General features: G+C 41.5%; 3 protein-coding genes across 3 annotated transcripts in view; 1 reads left to right on the top strand and 2 right to left on the bottom strand.

The window, feature by feature from the left end:
• LOC144065528 (uncharacterized) overlaps positions 1 to 17563 on the bottom strand; it is a 149661-nt gene that overhangs the window by 4228 nt on the left and 127870 nt on the right. The gene's annotated exons all lie outside the window — the stretch shown is intronic.
• LOC144065517 (uncharacterized) overlaps positions 1 to 17563 on the top strand; it is a 145037-nt gene that overhangs the window by 76636 nt on the left and 50838 nt on the right. The window lies entirely within an intron of this gene.
• Positions 10212 to 16942, bottom strand: LOC144065602 (uncharacterized). Its single transcript, XM_077588590.1, has 2 exons — positions 16374 to 16942; positions 10212 to 14278 (listed from the first exon to the last, which is right to left on the bottom strand). The coding sequence occupies exons 1-2, from the start codon at positions 16441 to 16443 to the stop codon at positions 12975 to 12977; spliced, it is 1374 nt and encodes a 457-aa protein (XP_077444716.1). The 5' UTR covers positions 16444 to 16942; the 3' UTR covers positions 10212 to 12974.

Below are 17563 nucleotides of genomic sequence, written 5' to 3'. Positions count from 1 at the left end.
ATATTTAATTAAAAAAGGAAAAACATCTTTCAACAAACTCTGCTTACAACTTGCAAGGAAAATGCGCTGTGACGTCGTCTTAGCCCCCAGTGCATTCTGAATTGCAGTAACTGAATCATTGTATTTAATCGCGACACTCGAAAAACATGGTTATGTAATCAGTACAATAACACCCTCGCTGGTTAGAAAACAACAGTGTGAGGAATGCTTTCAAGGTAAACAAAGCAAAGCCGTATTTTCAAACAATAATGCGATTATCGCCATCTTCTGCTGGAGTCCCGTCAAAACAGTCCCGTTGTGTTCTGCCGAAAAGCGTGTGTGAAAACAATGTGTCCTCGAGCTGTGGGGCCTTGAGGAGACGATGTGGAGGAAAAGTGTCCATGGTTCGTGAATTGGTTTATAGCCTTATTACTTATTGAAAAATGCTTACAACACATATAGAATATTCCATAATAATTCTAACATTCCCTCCTTTTACTATATGTTTGTTATTCATTTTATGACAAATTCAAAATGAGAGGGATATCACCGTTGGCTGTTTTAATTTTACCCGCTTAGGCTCTACTCGTTCGGCAGGTCTGAAAAGCAGAACACAAGATCATTTTCGTCCAATCCATCCTCGTAATTACCATGCTCCTGGAATTCACTGTTAGTGTCAGCACTTCAGTAGGAGATATAATTCATGCAATTTGGAATTTGTAGGGGCAATCGCAGTGGTTATAAGTCGGCTCATCAAAGATCTTAAGCAGGGAATAATACAACACCCACATAATGTCAAAATCGTAGCAAAAAGGGCTACCACAAATTAGGCCAAATCATTATTAGTGAGGCCACAAATCTGTCAGCGGACATTATTCTACTCCAGGATGCTTTTTCATCTTGCGGTTTAGGGTCTGCAGGCCATCGTTGGCCCTGGTGTGGGACCCAGTGGGGGGCGTGTTGTTGAGTGCAACATTTTCAAACGTTGCATACGCCCCCTGCTCCTTCAAGAAGCATTTCAACCGCTGCACGATCCTGGAACGCCGTCAGACTAGTGGCTGCCAGTTGTTCCTTTATCGCCACAAATCCCTGTTCAGTATAATTTCCAAGTTTTTGGACATTGTAATGCAGGTAATTTATCCAATCAACATTTTTGTTTGGAGTAATTAAAAGAAAAATATACTCCCAACCTGCTGCGATCTGATTAGCCAACTTATACTCATCCTCGTACGCCCCGTGGATGCCAATCGCATCCATGCGACGCCGTCGCGAGGGGCCCGCCATCATACCGGATTTCTGTGCAGCCAATTGTATCTCCTCTACTGTAGATGGAAAAACAGACACTGGTAATAGCAGTGAGACCAAGGCACAAAGTCCTGCTGTCATTTTGGCAGGAGTCGTATAATTTGTTTTGACCCCACCACCACCATAGGTCAGAACGTGGAATCAGGGGTGCAGTCTGTTTTAGGACGTGGGCACACCACGTCACATTTATCGCTCCCAGTGCCGGACCGTGCCCTGTGAGGACTAAGCAGGTAAAATGATTAAACGCGACATGTGTTGAAAAGTTAGGCTTGTCCTTTGCATTATCTCCTTTACACAATCAGGGGTAATTTGCGCGGGTACTACTCTTAAGAGAGGTCGGCCCCCCATACATGTTATACAAGTTTGATACAGGTTTGATACAGGTTTGATTTATAATAGCTGCATTTTCCATCAACAATAACCAATTATTTCTTACCGCCTCCCGTTTGGGAACTCCCCGTTGCAGAAATGAATTCTCTGGTCATCTCAGATTTTAATTTTACTATGGCGGATCCGGGTGTTTCCATCTCCGACGACCTTCTTACCCATGGACTTAGGAAAAACGTCAGACAAAGATTCACAAGTTAATTTGTCAGTCTGAATTATGATTTGTAATGCCCCACCGTATGGGTTAATTTTATCGAAGGCCTGATGGTTTTTCGCACACGTGTGTCATCCAAGCTTGCCAATCTAGACCAGTTTCTGCAACAAGGTTTCCCCAATCTGTTTTAGGACTGTTATGTACCACACATATTCTATAAAATCCATGTGTATCCTTTGAAATGGATATGTAGCTTTTGTAGCTTGACATAAGGGGGAATCGCCCGTGTTTTTGCCATATATCTGCATATAGATTGAATATATAACCTCCCCCTTTTTTGAGGCATGAAATTTACCATGACTCAAAATGGCAGCCCTCCCAGATAAGTCTTTTGTTTTTGTTTAGTCCCCCAGGTTCCCAAAATTTCCCATTGCAGAAATCAAAAAATTTCATTTGGCGAAATTCTTTTCTTTTTGTTTCTGTCCTACTCTGCCACCGCCGTCCTCGAAAGGCTTATCAGCGATTTCAGAAATATTCCACCTTGATATTAGAATATTGATATATCTTGGTGGCTAGCCAATTGAAACACAAAAGACAGACACTCATCCACGCTGGCACTCATAATCAAGAAATTTAGAGTGCTCCCCCAATCATCAAGATTGATGCCTGAAGAAACTAGATAATTAATGTATTAGATTCACATGCCACATATCTAAAAATAGAAATTTGTTCAATAACGGAAAAGTTGTGACACATTGAAACACACACACACCCCCTTTCAATGTTATCGAATTTTGCCCATTCTAGTCAACCCATCTACTTAAAGCATTTCTCCAAGGTTGATATTTTATAATTTGGAGATGTTATTTTTAAAACATAGACATTATTCCAACATTTGGTGTTATTTTTAAAACATAGACATTATTTCACTTGTTTCACACCATGGAAGGCCCTACCAGACTTTGTTGTAGATAGTCCCCTTTATCTAAGCTTGTTATTGCCCATCGTTATCACCGTAACATTCAGTTGTATTAACCCCATAATTGCAATGCAGTAAGTTTTGGCTAAATTCTTAATTTGTATGCCCCTAAAGCAATAGACAGTAATAACGTCCCAATAGTCATCAATATGACCTATAGCAAAGCATACGCCCCCTTCAGGTCAAACAAGGAAAGTCTTTTGTGCACCTAAAGACGCTCCATGTTTCTTCTAGGGAAACTATGCCTATCCTTAACCAATTATCTTATCTACCCCAGCCAGGTTCAATTTACCTAACAATTTGGACGAATGCCATGAAATTTCTCATTTCCGCATTGTTAATTTCATGTCTGATTTCTTTAACAACCAAATAACCCTTAATACCTAAGACATAAATTGCAAATCACCCCATACTATGTTTACTTAAGATAAGAGCCATTTCCTATAGCTCCCTGTTACCACAAGAAAAATCTACAATAATTAAATTAGTGAAATCCACCTTTTACTAGGCATTTCCTAATTACAATTTTCAATGCTTAATAAAGGACCCACAAATTGTAACCAATATGCCATAATATTGTAAAAAATCCATTCATTTTTCTTTAACCAGCCAATCTCCTATATTAAAGTAAAAAGAAACCAATAATAACAGTATTATTCCCAATTCCAAAGCCAAACAGATCTTCTATCACCTTGAAAGACATTTCTGATTAAATCCCAAAAATAAATGCGAAGATAATCGCGGAACTCTGCATCCCTTGCAGACCATGTTTTGTTCTTATTCTGAAATGTTGAAACGGAAGCGCGCCCTTACCCGCTGACTGTGACCTTCACGCTCGCTGCAGAAGCAGCTTATCAATGTTGACATTCCTAAGTGCTCTCTTTTCTTTGTGCCCAATGCTTCCCCTCTTGTGCCTCCTGTGAGCAATTATTTTTTAGAGAAGACTAAATTACAATATGCTGCAAGCACAACTATATCATAGCAAAACCCATTTCTGCCCTCAAGTTTGCTTCAGCACCCCCAAGGCCAATTATTGTAATATTCAGCCGCATCAAAACAGAGCGCTCCCCCCGCAATCAAAGCATTATTCGGCAAGTTTAGAGTCTGACCAAAACGCAGTTTTGGCAACCCCGCTAAACATTTAATTTGCTGTTTTGTATTTCTGTTAACCAAAATATTCCCGCTAGCAGACGGGAACGAAACCAGGATAAGCCACAATAAGCCATTTCATTCTTTGAAATAACCATTTTAATTGCCATTTTACAACTTTCAGCATCACACAAAAAAATCCAATTGAATTCAATCCCAAAGAATGTGATATCTGGTTTAAAATTTGCTCAACATCCTCATGTTCAAAATCCTCATTCAAATCATTTTGAGCAGGCCTGCCTTGTTTTTAGAGACCTTTTTGTCCAGGCAATCAAGCGATATATGTAATATATATAAGTCTAATTTGAATGAGCATGCAACACATTTGAATGAGCATGCAACACATTTGAATGAGCATGCAACCCATTTTTCTAGCTGCTCCTGATAAATGCTGCCCACCGCGTGGTCTTCAGCGAGGCCGCTGTTGGCCTTAAAACAAGCCGTCATCCTGATTTGATATTCTGCAAAAGGCTCACCATCCCTCTGCTTAGCTCTGCTGATCACGGTATAATTAACTTTTGTTTTAAACTTCCCCGTAACCCGATCAATCAGTTCATGCACTCACAAATTCAAATTACCACCGTCATGACACAACGGGCCACCATCAGCTTTTGGATTCGAACATCCAAATTTAGTAGGAGCCTGCTCCTTGCCCACATTAGTATTAGCAACTTCGATCATGGGATATTGCTCAATAAACACATCACTCATTGGCGGCGCCCCAGGCTGGGGAGATAGCGTTTTCTCCCCATGTCCCCCACGGGCCCTCCCGACCTGGTCATTTTTGTCGGAGGGGGCCCTCCTTTTTAACGACAACAACACACTTCTTCCCCACCGGGCTAGCCGTCCTCTTTTCTGTGGAATAACACAGCCTCTGTGTTTCCAGTCCCAACGTTATCAACTGATTTAACCCATGTATCATAAACCAATAATAGGTATCATTATATCCCTCCTGCTCCATTTTGTTAAGATTTCCCCCATGCTTAGCACGTATTTTATCCTGCAGTATCAATATCTTATGCATATTAAGCTTAGTTATCAGTTAGCAAATTCTTTTTCCGCGGAACGACACACGTAACACACAACACAAATGTATACCCTAGCCTGATATACTGTCAGAGTTATATTTGTACCTATCCGGACCGCGGTACAGGACACCCCGAACTGCCCCAAGTTTTATAGACTCATGCTCTGTCTCGTTACCTGGCATCGACTAGTATACCCAGGGTTTTAAAATCGCTAATCCCCAGGACGCGAGCCTTACTTCTCAAAATAAGGCCTTCGCGTGTGATGCCCTTCGCGCACTCGGAACCCGTCTCAATATGCAGCCATCACACGCGGGCTCGGCAGAAATGTCGAAAGATGCTTACCAAGAGGATAGTCGTCAACCGATTAGAAAACAGGCGCTGCTGAGAAATAGTCCAGCCTGGAAAAGGGATTTTCGCCGTGCACGGTCACTCCAGATATTAAACCGCAGCGTCTGGATTCCCTATCGGTTTGTTGACCCCGGCTACTCGAAGGACCAAATGTTGGAATAATGATTCAAACCTTTTAAATCATTATTAGTAATATTTAATTAAAAAAGGAAAAACATCTTTCAACAAACTCTGCTTACAACTTGCAAGGAAAATGCGCTGTGACGTCGTCTTAGCCCCCAGTGCATTCTGAATTGCAGTAACTGAATCATTGTATTTAATCGCGACACTCGAAAAACATGGTTATGTAATCAGTACAATAACACCCTCGCTGGTTAGAAAACAACAGTGTGAGGAATGCTTTCAAGGTAAACAAAGCAAAGCCGTATTTTCAAACAATAATGCGATTATCGCCATCTTCTGCTGGAGTCCCGTCAAAACAGTCCCGTTGTGTTCTGCCGAAAAGCGTGTGTGAAAACAATGTGTCCTCGAGCTGTGGGGCCTTGAGGAGACGATGTGGAGGAAAAGTGTCCATGGTTCGTGAATTGGTTTATAGCCTTATTACTTATTGAAAAATGCTTACAACACATATAGAATATTCCATAATAATTCTAACAGTTGCTTAGGTGGGAGTCTGCACAAGTTCAACGTTAGTCCAAGGAGTAGAAATCAGTTTTCAAATGGAAAGAGTACATTTCAAAAGTTACAAGACATACATAGACTTTGCATAGTAAGGCTTTAAAAAAAGTCCATGTATACTAAAGCATTAGTTTCTTTAAAAATGACCATTTATAGAAAGGCTTTATTTCTTAAAAATGTACCTTTTTATAGTGACGAGTGTGGGTTTTCTCCGGGTACTCTGGTTTCCCCTCCCACATTCCAAAGACATGGTAGGGTGATTGGACACTCTAAATTACTCCTCAGTATGAGTGTGAGCGTGAATGGTTGTCTGTCTTCTTGTGTTTTTGATTGGCTGGCCACCAAGATATAATCTATCGATCAGATATCAAGGTGGAAAAGGATTTGGAAATTTGAAATCGATTTCTGAAATCGCCAATAAGCCCTTTTCAGGGATGGCGGCGGCGACAAATTATAGGATTAAGTTGGTTGCAAAGCATGCTTAATGTTGGATTTATTATGGGATGTTTCTATATGTTTTGTAAGCATTTTTTAAGTATTCATGGACAAACTATAATTAACATCAGTCTGTGATTCAGATAATTCTTAGGCCAGCAGAGAAGGCCTTGAAGGCCCTGACGGCACACCACTGTTCAAATGGTCTAACATGGTTTTAGCAAAAATTATTGCGCAGGTTTGAATTAAATTGAAATTTAAATTAAACATAAATCACTTGAAGATCGCGTCTCAAAAGGAGGCGACGCAAAACGCGCATGCGCAAAACAAATCGTCCATGATAATGGTGCTGTTGCTGTTTCGCCGATTGGCATCACGGGAGAAGTACAGTGGTACCTCGTCATACGACCGTTCGTCATACGGAATGCTCGTCTTACGGAATGCTCGTCTTACGGGGGAAATTTCGATCGAATAATTCGCCCGTGATGCGGTCAAAGTTTCGTGATGCGACCAAGCCAGGTTGCCATGGCATTTTTTTTGGCATATCTTTCGTGTATAACAATATTTACGAGCACCGGATGAGCTATTCAGACCAGGAAACGCACAACGCGCATGCGTGGTGAAAAGAGGGCTTTCTGGGTAATGAAGTATACTCGTGCGCACAACGCCGACAGGCAATGGCACTAGGCGCCGTTCGAGGGGATGCGAACACAGATGCTACAAGCTAAAAGGAGCCGCTAGCCAGCGCCCCCGAAGCTCCCATGCGAATCCAACAAAACCACCCAGAGCTGCCACCCAGGAACGTGGCGCCCTACGTTTTTCATCCAGCCGGAGATATTCGCACTGCCCCACACCTCCGGCTACCCCCTGGATGAACTAATCCGCGTTCCAGTGACAGCTCTAGCGCTGCTGAGGGTAATCCTCAAGCGCCTGAGGTGGCCCAACAACAACAACAACATGAAGCATAACCCCACCCCCACTTTTCTTGGCGTATCTTTTGACCGACAACTCACGTTTGCAGAGCAAGCGAAAAAGGTCCGCCAAACCATGTCCAAAAGAACGAACCTCCTCCGCAAACTCAGTGGCACATCCTGGGGTTGGCAACCAAACGACCTTAGAACGGTGTATATTGCCACCCAGAGAAGTCTTGCGGAGTACGCAGCACCGGCATGGGCCCCCTGGCTGGCCCAAACTCACCTCAAATCCCTTGAAACCGCCCAACTGGAAGCAGCCCGCGCCATAACCCACCACCTCAGGTCTACCCCCACCGAAGCAGTCCTACATGAGGCACATCTCACACCCCTCTCATCCCGCCTCAAGTTACAAGCACTTCTTAAGGCGGATGCCTGGAACCAGCTGCCTCCTTCTGATCCCCGACACCGCCTCCTCCATGAAAACGTTAAAATGCGTTTGCAAAAGAAGCCAGACTGGCGATCATCGACCCTTCCCCGTCTTACCGCTCTCGAACTCCATACCCCTTGCACATACTCTTCCCATCCCTGCCCACCCTGGCTATTACCCCCCCCCCATCCAAACCGCCTTTACCGCAGTCTCTAAACACATGCCGACCATCACCCAAAGAGATAAGGCAGAAGAGCTCATCAGAAGCATGGGCAAACCGGACCTACAGATCTTCACAGATGGATCCACCAAAGAAGGCACTGCGGACGGTGGTGCAGGTTTTGTCGTCATTAAGGAGAGTGCAATCATCCACCAATGGCATGGTGCCACTGGCAGCCGCAGCAGCTCCTACCACTCTGAAAAAGTGGCACTGACCGAGGCACTCTCCTGGCTGAGGGAAACAGCAGACTGGCAGACATCAATTATCCTCAGTGACTGCAAATCGCTGGTCCAAGCCATGGGAAACCCCCATACGCAAGACCCCGCCATTCGGAGACTTCAGGGTGACATCGCCCTTTTCCCTCCGCCTAAGCGACTGCAGCTACTGTGGATCCCGGGCCACTGCAACATATGCGGAAACGACCTGGCTGATGCCCTAGCTAAACTTGGCTCGTTAGATGACCAAACCAATACCCCCCCGGACGCAGCCACAAGACGTGCCATCATCCAACGTGAAGATCGCTCCCCCCCCCTCTCCCACCCCCGCCTTCTGCAGACCTACACTACAAAAGTCACAGAGGAAGAACTTGCCCTATCGAAAGGAGACCGCACAGACCTGATTCGTTTCCGCAGTGGACACCACCCCCTGCTCCGCCGTTGGCTCCACCTTGTGGGGAAATCCGACTCGGATCGCTGCCGCCTGTGCGACGAGGAAACAGAGTCGTCTGAACACTTATGGCTCCGCTGTCCGGCCTTAATGACCGAACGCTACCATCGCGGCTTGGGCAACTCCCTGGATGAACTTATCCGTGTTCCAGTGGCAGCCCTAGCGCTGCTGAGGGTAATCCTCAGGCGCCTGAGGTGAAAAAGAAGAAGAAGAAGAACAACAACATGAGCAGCGGCGCGATCGCTGATAAAAGACTGCTGCTCGTTGGCAAGTGGTCGTGCGTTATTCGATTGTGAGGACATTTGTGTGCATCATTTTCGGAATATTTTGAAGGGAATAGTACGACAGCAAACAGCCCATCGATAGCGAACGTGAGGGTGGAGTGTTTGTTCCGTTTACGAGTGCGTTGTGTGGAAGAAAAAAAACGAAGCCCCCCGCCCCTTTTGTGCCCCTCTCCCCTCGGCGAAATCTGCCCAATTTTAGTTAGATTAAAAACTTTATTTCTATTAAACCACTCGTTATTTATTACTTTGTCAATATATGGCGAATTATAAGAAATAAAACTTTTTTTTCAATCCAATATCCTGTTTCTGGTGTTTTTTTCAGAGAGTTGGAACGAATTAATTTGTTTCCCATTCATTTCAATGGGAAACTTTACCTCGAGTTACGAGTAACTTGTCATACGAGCTCAGTCACGGAACGGATTAAGCTCGTATCTCGAGGTACCACTGTAGTTCTTCATTGAAACGGTTTGAACTCGCAGGAATCAGTCTCTTATTTAGGTACCGCTCTCGTGGTCAGGAATAAATTTGTTTAATTTTAATTTTAGTACAGTTGTACCTCTACATGCGAGCAGCTCTACCTACGAGATACTCTAGATACGAGAAAAATTTCGAGATGCGGAAAAGCCAGGTGGCCATGACATGAGAGGATGTTTATCATTGTAGCGCACTGTCTTTTTTGCCGCATCTCTTTCGTGTATAACAGATATCTACGAGCACTGAACGATTTCTTCACACGAGTTTCTCCTACACATGGACCAGAAAACACGCATGCGCGGGCCAAAAGAGGGCTTTCTGGGCAATGAAGTACACTCGTGCACACAACACCGATAGCCAATGGCACCCTTTCTCAGAATAAAACTTCATTACCCACAATCAATATGTGGGTAGGCTGAGCTGTTGCATTTCCTGTTTTTCCTTCCTTAGCCTGTTAGCTCCCGCGATCGCTCATTCAAGAATACTTATCGTTGGCAAGTGGTCGTGCATTATCCTATTGTGAGGACATTTGTGTCCATCATTTTCAGAATTTTGAAGGGAATACAACAGCAAACAGCCCATCGATAGTGAACGTGAGGGTGTAGGCGTGGCAAACAGCTAGCCCGGAGAACAAAGGTAAAAAAACAAAAAAAACAAATAGAATTCAGTTTTGTGTAAAGTTACATTAAACATATGTTTGAGTGTCTGTATATATTAATCCAAGTTAATTTAAATTTGTTAGTTCTGTTACGAGTGCATTGTCATGGAAAGTCATAAACAATCATTACAGTATACATAGAGTTTTAATTAAAAACACAAAAAGCAAACTGAAAACAGGAGCCCAAAATAAAAAAAATGCACACAAAAAATTAAAATGAACGAAAAGCCGCAAGACGCAGTAAGGCATGGGTTAACGAGACATGGAAAACAGGTGGGTGACACATAGGGGAGGCGACCAAAGGGGAAAGCAATGGACAATCACAACGATAAGTTTCAAGCCATCAATATTTTTTTCATACTAATGATTATACATAAGAATATTGAGTATTATCTGTTTGTTCAACATTAGAATAAAATAAAAATAAAAACAATTCACATTTGAGTTCATATACCGACTGCCAGGTCTATTTACATACAAATCAAATCAGTTTGGATAAATATAAAAAGCGAAAAGAACTACAGTGGTACCTCGTCATACGACCGCTCGTCATACAAAATGCTCGTCTTACGGGGGAAATTTCGATCGAATAATTCGCCCGTGATGCGGTCAAAATTTCGTGATGCGACCAAGCCAGGTGGCCATGGCATTATTATTTTTTTGCATCTCTTTCGTGTATAAAATATGTCTACGAGCACTGGTGGGCGGACTTTGCATTTCCACACCCGTTTTCCCCCCCACTTGGTCTACATTTACATACGAGGTAAACAATACGTATTACTATGGATCGGCAAAGTTTTGCTAAGAAAAGGCGACCGTTGATAATGGACATGAAACGCGAAATAATTGAAAAACATGAGCGTGGGGTACGTGTTACCGAGCTCGCTCGGCAATACGAGAGGAATACGTCAACCATATCCTACATCCTTAAGCAGAGGGACGCAATTAAGGAGAAGAGGCTTACCAAAGGACTATCTATCATTTCCCACCGGCGCAGTGACATTCACGACGAGATGGAGAACCTTCTTTTAGTGTGGATAAAAGATAAACAATTAGCAGGAGATAGCCTGGCCGAGTCTACCATTTGTGAAAAAGCCAGCCGAATTTACATAGATTTGATATCAACGATAGGACAGCCTTCAACAACTTCACAAACATTTAAAGCGAGTCATGGCTGGTTCGAAAAATTTAAAAAACGATCTGGAATACACTCTGTAGTCCGACACGGAGAAGCGGCGAGTTGCAATTCGAAAGCTGCGGTGGAATTTATCAAGACATTTGCCTTGATTATCGCCCAGGAAAATTACACCCCCAGCAAGTTTTCAACTGCGATGAAACTGGTCTTTTTTGGAAAAAAATGCCCAGGCGGACATTCATCGTGGCAGAAGAGAAGGCATTACCGGGACACAAACCTATGAAAGACCGCTTAACGCTAGCGTTGTGTGCTAATGCCAGCGGTGACTGTAAAATTAAGCCACTACTGGTGTACAATTTATTCAAGAAATGCTTCGATGTGACAGATGACACAGAGCTAACCCTTCGTGAATTTTGGAAAGAGCACTTGATGAGGCAGATGTGAATGACCTAATCGCCGAGTACCACGAAGAACTCATGACACAGGATTTAATCGACCTACAGGAGCGTGAACATTTGTTGCCGGAACTTAGTAGCGAGGAGGCGGTGGAAGAGGCGGCTACAAAAGATATCAAAGACATGCTCGCGAAGTGGCAAGAGGTTTCGGATTTTATAGAAACGATTCACCCTGACAAACTGGCAAGTGGTCACACATCATCGTATTATGATGACATTTGTATGCGACATTAGCGAAATATTTTGAAGGGTAGACAAAAACAAACAACTCTTGATGCGTTCGTTTTGAAGACTTCGGCGGAGCGGCCAGGTGGTGTCAACCCGTAGAACTACGTAAGGTAAAAAAGATTACAACAAATTTAGAATTTAGTTTTGTTTGAGGTTACATTAAACATTGAGTGTCTGTTTTTTAGTTATCCAAGTTAATTTAAATGTGTTTGTTCGTTCACGAGTGCCGTGGAGAAAGTCCCCCCGAACAGCCCCTCCCCCGCCTTCGTGTATGCCGCTGTCTCTACCCTCCGCGAAATGTGTCTAATTTTACTCCTATTAAACACATTATTACTATCAAACCACTCGTTATTTATTACTTTGTCAATATATGGCGAATTATAAGAAATAAAACGTTTTTTCCAATCCAATATCGTGTTTTTGGTGTTTTTTTCAGAGAGTTGGAACGAATTAATTTGTTTCCCATTCATTTCAATGGGAAACTTCCGCTCGAGTTACGAGAATCTCGTCATACGAGCTCAGTTGCGGAACGGATTAAGCTCGTATGTCGAGGTACCACTGTACTCCAAAATGAACCCAAAGTCAGTTCTTACAGTTAAAAAAGGGAAAATAATGTAGTTTACAAAGCTAAAAGAACATTCTGAAGAATAAATGAAATAAAACAACATTTGACTTGTTTTTCTCTTTTTCAAACAGACAAATTCACAGCAGACTAATTTTATCAACATGATTAAAATATGACACGAGGGATTCTCGTCATTTTTGCCAATTAATAGATAACATACACACACACACGTGTCTTTTAAGTCTTATGAATAAATCCTTGGCAACAAACGTAGTATTATTAAGTATTTTAACCAATGTGTTGAACCACAAATTGAGCAAAGAAAGGGCTTTTCGCCACTGCGGGTTGTCTTCTTTTCAAGTTCCCTTCTGTGAAAATGTTGGAACATTGACTGTGCCTGGAAAAGGTTTTTGAATTGTGTAGCTTTTTAATTGGGCTGTTGCAGCAAATCTGTGGCCACAGACTGAGCAGGAAAACATTGTTTGCCGGGGGTGGTAAGTGTTCTTTTAAGCTTCTCCTTTGGGAAAATGTTCGACCACAAACTGAGCAGGAAAATGTTTTTTGCCAGTGTTGGTTCTTGTGTGTATTAGTAAATCTTGCTTTTGAGAAAAGGCTGTACCACAAACTGAACACGAAAATGTTTTTTCACCAGTGTGGGTTCTTGTGTGGGTTTTTAAGTTTTCCTTCGGTGTAAATCTTTGACCACAAACTGAACACGAAAATGGTTTTTCACCAGTGTGGATTCTTATGTGGGGTTTTAAGCTTTCCTTGTGTGTGAATCTTCGACCACAAACTGAACACGAAAATGGTTTTTCAGCAGTGTGAATTCTTATGTGGGTTTTTAACGTTCCTTTTTCTGTAAATGCTTTACCACAAACTGAGCACGAAAATGGTTTTTCACCAGTGTGGGTTCTTGTGTGTTTTTGTAAATCTTGCTTTTGAGAAAAGGCTTTACCACAAACTGAACATAAAAATGGTTTTTCACCAGTGTGGGTTCTTGTGTGCGTTTTTAAGATTTCCTTGCGTGTGAAAGTTTTACCACAAACTGAACACGAAAATGGTTTTTCACCAGTGTGGTTTCTTGTGTGCGTTTTTAAGCTTTCCTTGCGTGTGAATGTTTGACCGCAAACTGAACAAGAAAATGGTTTTTCACAAGTGTGTGTTCTTGCATGACTAATTAAGTGTCCCTTCCGTGTGAATGTTTGACCACAAACTGAGCATGAAAATGGTTTGTCACCCATGTGGGTTCTTGTGTGTATTTTAAATTTTCCCTTGTGTGTAAATGTTTTACCACAAACTGTACAAGATAAGGGTTTCTCCCCAGTGTGGCTCCTCATATGTGTTTTCAAAGAAGACTTTTTCCCAAAAAATTTCCAACACTGAAAGCATTTGCAGAGTTTGTCGCCGCTGGGATTTTTCTTAACATCATCATCATTAAGCAGGTCGTCGCCATCTGATAAAGGAGAAATTGAACTTTCTGCTTGCCATCCTTCTGTTGAGCTGCCACTCAGAAGCTCCACCCCTACGCTGGCCACGCCCAGATCATCTTCACTCTTGAAAGGCTCACCACTTGACCATTTGATACATTCCTCATTTTTGATTGGAGGTTGCTCTTCTCTTTTGCACTGTTGAGAGAACTCTGGCTCCTCCTCTTTAATTTGGGGCCATGCTGAGGCGTTTGCAGGCTCCACCCCTCCACTGGCCAAGCCCAGAACATCCCCTTTCACTGTCTCACCTGGTGACCAGGTGAAATGATCTTCCTCCTTTTTTATTGGAATTTGCTCATCTCTCATTTTTTGTTGAGGGAACCCTGCAAAGACACGAAGATAAATGATTAAACATTTTCCAATTAAAATTACTGAATTTCTTGTTCACAGAAATGAAACCAAACGGAAGAGGGCGCCACACATTCATTTCGTCACCATGCAGTACTTACCACTGTAGTATTCTCATCAACAGCCAAATGTGTTTAAAACTGTTTTTGGGGTGTATTTTTACAAAGAAAAGGACTAATGGGGGGTAAAGTATCTTCACAGGTGATGGTAGGCCCTTAAAATTTGCCCAAATCTTTTTGGGAGCCTTTTAATTGAAAACATTCTCTTTTATGTTTAAGATTTTAATTCAGTTACAATGCTTTCACCAAAGGGGAGGCATTTAAAACAAGCATTATCTTTTATTCAGTAGCTAGTCTATCATTATTTGGGGGATTTTTATTTAAAAAAACCAAATATTTCCTTTTTTGTGGTTTTTCATAGAGAAAATAAATTAAAATTAAATTAAAAAAGCAAAATGGTTCAAATCACTTTTACATTTTTGTTATTTGTATATTTTATTTTTATTAAAACAAAACAAAAAAACTTAGATTTTTCAATAAAAAATGTTTTTTTCTAGAAAAAAAATAGTGGGTAAAAGAGTACATATTCAATTTATTTATAATTACAGCAGGCCGCACCACGGAGTGGCAGCGGCCAGATTTGGCCCTCGGGCCACAACTTTGACACATTTGTTTTAACGCTACTCTCGTTGTTGTTTAGTGCATCTCCATCTTCAGTTTTTACATTTTCAAATTACAGCATGTAAGTAAGTGTTATGTTACTCAAGCATGTAGCCAAAAATGGAGGGCGAGTATCAGGAATGACTCTTCAATGCCCCTGCTTTAACCAAAGGGGAGGCATTAAAAAACCATTATCTTTTATTCAGTAGCTAGTCTATCATTATTTGGGGATTTTTATTTAATATATATATATATAATATTTCCTTTTTTGTGGTTTTTCATAGAGAAAAATAAATTAAAATTAAATTCAAAAAGCAATATCGTTTAAATCACTTTTTTTTTTACATTTTTTATGCTATTTTTATTAAAAGAAAACATAAAAACTCAATATTAGATTTTTTAATTAAATTTTTTTGTTCTTTTTTCTAGAAAAAAAGTGGGTAAAGAGTACATATTCAATTTATTTATAATTACAGCAGGCCGCACCACGGAGTGGCAGCGGGCGAGATTTGGCCCTCGGGCCGCAACTTTGACACCTTTGTTTAAACGCTGCTCTTGTTGTTGTTTAGTGCATCTGAATCTTCATTTTTTTGCATTTTAAATTTACAGCATGTAAGTAAGTGTTATGTTACTCAAGCATGTAGCCAAAAATGGAGGGCGAGTAGCAGGAATGACTCTTCAATGCCTCTGGGGGGCGCTCGCGCTTTGCGTAATCAAGAAAAATACATTGTGATAAGGATACAATAAAAGGAAAGCTACGTTTTTCTGCCGTTGTTAAAGGATAAACACGTTGAGACTCATTCTTTCCATCCTAGAGTGTGAAGTGGGTCTCATATTGAAACGTGATTTTTTTATTGTCATGACTCCATGAGTCTCAAGCTTCCCCTTAGTAGAGCTCTGTCCTGTAGCCAGATGTGTCCTTGAAGATTTACAACATAGTCGTTATCTTCTATTTGCCGGTTCATAACAAATAGCTTACTGTATGAATGTATGAAGTAAGGGAAAAACCCATCCCTGTTCGGTTTCGCTTCCACCCACTCGAGAGAATACAGGTGAATGTAAGTTATCTGTCTCGGTGCATTTGTGGACGACAGCCTTGCCTGTGGATCACCTGTGCCCAGAATATTCTGTAATAAAAGCTTCGAAGTCACTTCACTATTTGGACAACCAACATCTTCCACATCCGAAATTAATCGAACCCGAGAAGGAAGACCGAGTGCTCTTCCTTCAACAAGTGGTCACATTAAAATAGAAATAGTATTTATTACGTCTTTCTTCGAACGGCGCTAGTGCGAATTCGTGAAAAAGTACGAACGCTATAATAATTTTACGTCAATAGAATACATTTAAGCCTTAAAGGTATTTTCCATTAAACATTCAGGGAATTAATGGAAATAAAAAGTCAACCCACCTTCTAGTCTATATCCTTTGAGGTCAAAAAGTTCCTTCTGGAACTTTGGCCGTTTCGTTCTTGCGGACATTTCCACGCGTGGATTCTGATGATGGCGGCGCCTTTGTTGATAGCTGCTAGCTAAAATAAGCTAAGCTAAAGCAGGCCGCAAAGCTTTAAATGGGTTCTTCGACGACTTGAGGACTTGTTTCTTTGATAGCTGTTAGCTAAGATAAGCTAAGATAAAGCATAAACACGCTCTTCGGTGACTTTTCCCTTCAATAGCTGCTAGCTAGGCTAAGCTAAATTAGCCAGGAAAATTCCAACGAGTTCTTCGGTGACTTGTTTCTTTGATAGCTGCTAGCTAAACTAAGCTAAAGCATAAACAAGCATTCGGCGGCTTGTTCCTTTGATAGCTGCCAGGCTTAGCTAAAGTAGTGCGCAAAGGTCCAACGAGTTCTTGGACGACCCGGACTTGTTACTTTGCTAGCTGCTAGCTAGGCTAAGCTAAAGAAGGTTTTGCTGGTAATGATGGGACGATCGACACTGGTGCGTCAGCACTGTGCCGAGAGTTCAAGAGTGAAAGCCGGAAGTAGGGCGTGTATAGCTTTAAGAAGAATCACGTGACCGGTCAGGAAATGTATCGTTTGGCCAAAGTGTTTAGTATAAATAAATAAACTGTATCAAAGTGTCGTAGGTCTGTTGGATGGCTTTTGCGTAATTATGATATATTTCTCAAAGGAACAAGTCGTTCTAAGAAGTTTTCCCCAGTGTGGAATCACTTTGATCGTGTGACGCAAAACGAAATCACTTTTATTTCATATGATTTAACAGTTAACAAAAATGTGGACATAAGTTAAAAATTTCAACTCAAATTTGATCTATTTTACTTATCAACTCCGTTTGGAATAAAAAAAACAAGGATTTATTTCACCTGCAATGATTTTATAACTACTGCAGGGGTCACTAATGAGTGACCAACACGGTTTCATTACAGTGCCGACACAGTGTGTCAATAGTAAGAATTTCTTGAAAAGTAATGACAAAGGTCTAGTAAGGTTCTCTCTACTAATGTTTTGATTCCCCCATTATTAGTAACACAGTGTAGATGTATATTTGGAAACATCAAAATAGTTGTAAAGTATTTTTCAATCTAAATCGCAATTGTAAGTATATATGATCAATACTGTTTGTTGATGTGACAATGTCAT

The sequence above is a fragment of the Stigmatopora argus genome, chromosome 20 (genome assembly GCF_051989625.1).
Source record: "Stigmatopora argus isolate UIUO_Sarg chromosome 20, RoL_Sarg_1.0, whole genome shotgun sequence".
Classification (NCBI taxonomy): domain Eukaryota; kingdom Metazoa; phylum Chordata; class Actinopteri; order Syngnathiformes; family Syngnathidae; genus Stigmatopora; species Stigmatopora argus.
This window is presented reverse-complemented; position numbering and strand designations above follow the sequence as displayed.

Bases quoted from the DNA above. Each gene is read 5' to 3' on its own strand.
- LOC144065602 (XM_077588590.1), bottom strand. From the start codon at position 16,443: ATGTCCGCAAGAACGAAACGGCCAAAGTTCCAGAAGGAACTTTTTGAC. The intron at 14,279-16,373 runs GTGGGTTGACTT...GTGTCTTTGCAG, and splicing joins CAAAGGATATAGACTAGAAG to GGTTCCCTCAACAAAAAATG.